Here is a 3,623-nt window from a genome sequence, read left to right as displayed (position 1 = left end):
AGATCTCAGAACGGATACTCTCTGAATATGTTCGAGTGTCCGATCTGTAAAAATGCATTTACCTCAGAGGAAGAAGTCTCTGTTCATGTCGAGAGCTGTCTTGGAAATGGAAACACTAATGGAGAAGAATCTTCACTTGAGAAGGATGATAATGATAAGGATATATCTGAAATCGAGAAACTTGTGGTTGTGTATCTCTCTGGGAAGCCAAGTGAGAGCTCGGTTGATGTTTTGCTTAGGTTGTTTAAGAACATAGTTAAAGAACCTGAGAATGCTAAGTTTAGAAAGATTAGAATGAGTAACGCTAAGATCAAAGAAGCTATTGGTGATGTTGCTGGAGGTGTTGAGCTTCTTGAGTTGGTTGGATTTGAGTTGAAAGAGGAAAATGATGAGATTTGGGCTGTTATGGATGTTCCCGGAGAAGAACAATCGAAATTGATCAGTAAAGTTGTTGGATTTCTAGATAACAGAAAGGTTGAATTGCCTAGAAAAGATGATGAGAAGTCAGTATCTTCAGCTCAGGTTGTGGAACCAGTGGCTCCAAAGAAGATTGATAGAGAGGTAAGAGTTCTTCGCTTAATCACATTTATGGTGATGCATCGTTTGAGTCATTAAGGTCTTTAGATTGTGAAAGAATCTGTATTTAAGTGTGTGACTTGTTCTGAGGGTGTTTTACTTTTGGTTTCTTGGTTCAGATTCGTGTCTTTTTCTCGGTTTCTGAAAACGTAGCATCGAGAATAGAGGTACCTGATTCGTTCTATAGTCTATCAGCTGATGAAATCAAGAGAGAAGCAGACTTACGAAGGAAAAAGATTGCGGAGTCTCAGCTTTTGATTCCGAGATCTTATAAGGAGAAACAAGTGAAAGCGGCTAGAAGAAGATACAAAAGAAGTATGATAAGAGTGCAGTTTCCTGATGGAGTTGTGCTTCAAGGTGTGTTTGCTCCATGGGAACCAACCATTGCTCTCTATGAGGTTAAAGATGATATCTCTTTAAAATGGCACACACAATTCTGGTTTTAGTCTTTTTAGGCAAAAGTTTTTGATGATTTTTGTCTTTTCTTATCAGTTTGTGAGCTCTGCTTTGAAAGAACCGAGTTTGCAATTCGAGCTTCTGGATCCAGTGCTGGTTAAAAGGCGTGTGATTTCGCATACTCCACCCCCGGGACAGAAACCGATAACTTTAGAGGACGAAGAACTTGTTCCGTCAGCACTCATCAAGTTCAGACCAATTGAAACTGACTCTCTGGTGTACACAGGTCTCTGCAATGAACTCCTCGAGATCAGCGAACCACTCTCGTGATTGTTTACGTTCCACAGAAGATTTGGCTTGAACCATAGAAAAAAAAGTATTTACGTTTCTCTCTTTTAAACTGTAGTTGATGATGATTTTGTGATTGTGATTCGAGCACATATTATGGACAATTTCTGTAAGTTGCACAATAATAACAATCAGATTTGAAGACTCATCATGTCCATGATTTTGTTTTACTACTATAACAAAACAACAAAATTTTTGTTTTACTACTATAACAAAACAACAAAACAAAACATAAAAGCAACTTATGTCTATAGGGCAAGATTAGATTTCCATGGAATCAGCCTTTCCCTTTTTCCGATTCCTTTTCTTACTCCCGTTTGTGTTAGTCTTCTTCTTTGGCTTCTCTTCCACCGGTGGCTGTTGACTCTGCAAATGCTGAAATATCGAACCGATTGGATCAGCTTGGAAAGCTGGATGGTCTAGAACCTTGTTCAGCCTTTCCCCTTCCGTCAATCTACACAAACGCACACACACACAAGACAATCCTTTCAGATGCAAATCACAACAAAACAAAGTTAAATGAACCCCACAAAGAAAAATGGAGATTATACACAAGCTTTTGTCGCCTTTTGCAATTCATCTTCAAGTCAGGTGCAGGAAGAGCTGATTTCTGCAAAGCATTGAACTCGGGAAGAAACTCTGAGAGGTTGGAGAGATCATACGCTTTTAGTTTCTTTTGACGGCTGCGGATTTTCTTCTTCTGGTCAAACCATAATTAGAGTTTACCCTAATTAGCAAATGATATGCATAACAATAGCAACAAACAACACCATAGTACAAGTAAAGTTAGCTCATTTTTAGAAATTCCCTGCAAATTGCAGTATTGCTAACAAACAAGTTCTAACAAAGATTGATACTTTCCCTCTAATGGGAAAAATGTTCAAATCTTTCAAATTTGCAACAAACTAAATTAGTAGAAGTAAACTCATTATTCGAAACTCCTACAATGCCTGAACAATAACACCAAGAACTAAACAAACGGACTCAAGTAGCAGAAATAGCAAATATTCTCAACAGTTTTAAAACAAAGATTGCAACTTTCTCAAATGAGAAACATAAGTGAGATTACCTTGCCAATCTCCTTTTGGACAGCCAAAAAGTAACTGTATCTTTGACCTCTGCGTTCACAAACAAAGTTTTCAGACACATTGCAATTTTGATTTGTTTAGGAGAACAAAACTTGACAATCAGGGCTTACTTGTGTAGAATTGAAGCTTCTTATCGAACTTCTTATCAGATTTCGTAGTCACTTCCGATCTGAAAGTGAAAAAGAAAGCCAGAAACTAAGCATCAGAAACTCGAAATCTCGAACAACAACAACAAAACAGAATCTGAGCTGAGATGAATAATCGTTGGTACAAGAGAAGACAAAGCCGCACCCTTTGCTCGGTTTGCCCATTCTGTCTCTTAAACCTTCGACGACCTCAAAATTACTCTGGTTAATGGCGAAAGCTGATCGAAAAGTTTTTTTATTAGGGTTTTAGATTTGAAACAAATTTGTGTGACAGACATTTTTGAATGCCTTGTAAATTCGGATCTTGTGACCCGACCCGGAAAAGTGTAATTTGTTTGATTACAGTAATGTTGGGCCTTCGTAGACTTATAAGCCCATTATTAGCCCAAATGATAAGTACACAAAATACGTGCTAAAAAATGTTAAATCTTACATCATTTGTTTAAGCAAATCTAAAATAGAAATTTGTGTTTATTTGTGACTAACGTTTTGGCTTTGCATGTTGACTAAAATATTAATGGCTTTGAAAGACTAAAACAACATCTATCAGTTAACATGTTTTCAAATATCTATTTTTATTTGTTTTATCTATCAACATTGATGACCATGTATTCAAGTAAAATTTTTAGAGATACGAACCTTATTTAGACCCAAAATGGCAAGAAGAATATAACAAGGGAAAAATGAGAAAAGATGAGCAACAAAAAGACTGACAAAGGCAACCAAAAAAAAAAGTTCCAGCCTGTAAATAATTAAGGAATCTCTCATATAAATTCTTTATAGAAAAAAACAGAAAATAGTTGACAAAAGAAAAAAAAACATAAAAAAGAAATGATTACTCGTGTGGTATATAAATAGTAGAGACTCAAAATTAAAATTAAAAACGATTTAAAAAAAAATGCATAGATGACCGTTGAACTGAATCAACTGTGAATCACTGCCACTACAGAGAACAATTAAGATTCACAACGACAAAAAAATCTATTTATCATAAATTTGAAAAAAACAACAAAAGAATCCTGTAACATTTATTAAAGGGTGATTGGTAAGTAGGAGTATATAAAAGCTT

The 3,623-nt window shown here is 35.8% G+C and overlaps 1 protein-coding gene and 1 pseudogene across 1 annotated transcript in view; one reads left to right on the top strand and one right to left on the bottom strand.

Annotated features, from left to right (window-relative positions):
* LOC104789928 (plant UBX domain-containing protein 2) overlaps window positions 1–1,466 on the top strand; it is a gene marked incomplete in the record, with an annotated part of 8,556 nt that extends 7,090 nt beyond the window's left edge. The window contains 3 exon segments of the mRNA XM_019246580.1: window positions 1–561; window positions 696–974; window positions 1,069–1,466. Coding sequence (XP_019102125.1) covers window positions 1–561; window positions 696–974; window positions 1,069–1,302 — 1,074 coding nt within the window.
* Window positions 1,433–2,823, bottom strand: LOC104789929 (annotated as a pseudogene).

The sequence above is a fragment of the Camelina sativa genome, chromosome 6 (assembly GCF_000633955.1).
Source record: "Camelina sativa cultivar DH55 chromosome 6, Cs, whole genome shotgun sequence".
NCBI lineage: Eukaryota > Viridiplantae > Streptophyta > Magnoliopsida > Brassicales > Brassicaceae > Camelina > Camelina sativa.
This window is presented reverse-complemented; position numbering and strand designations above follow the sequence as displayed.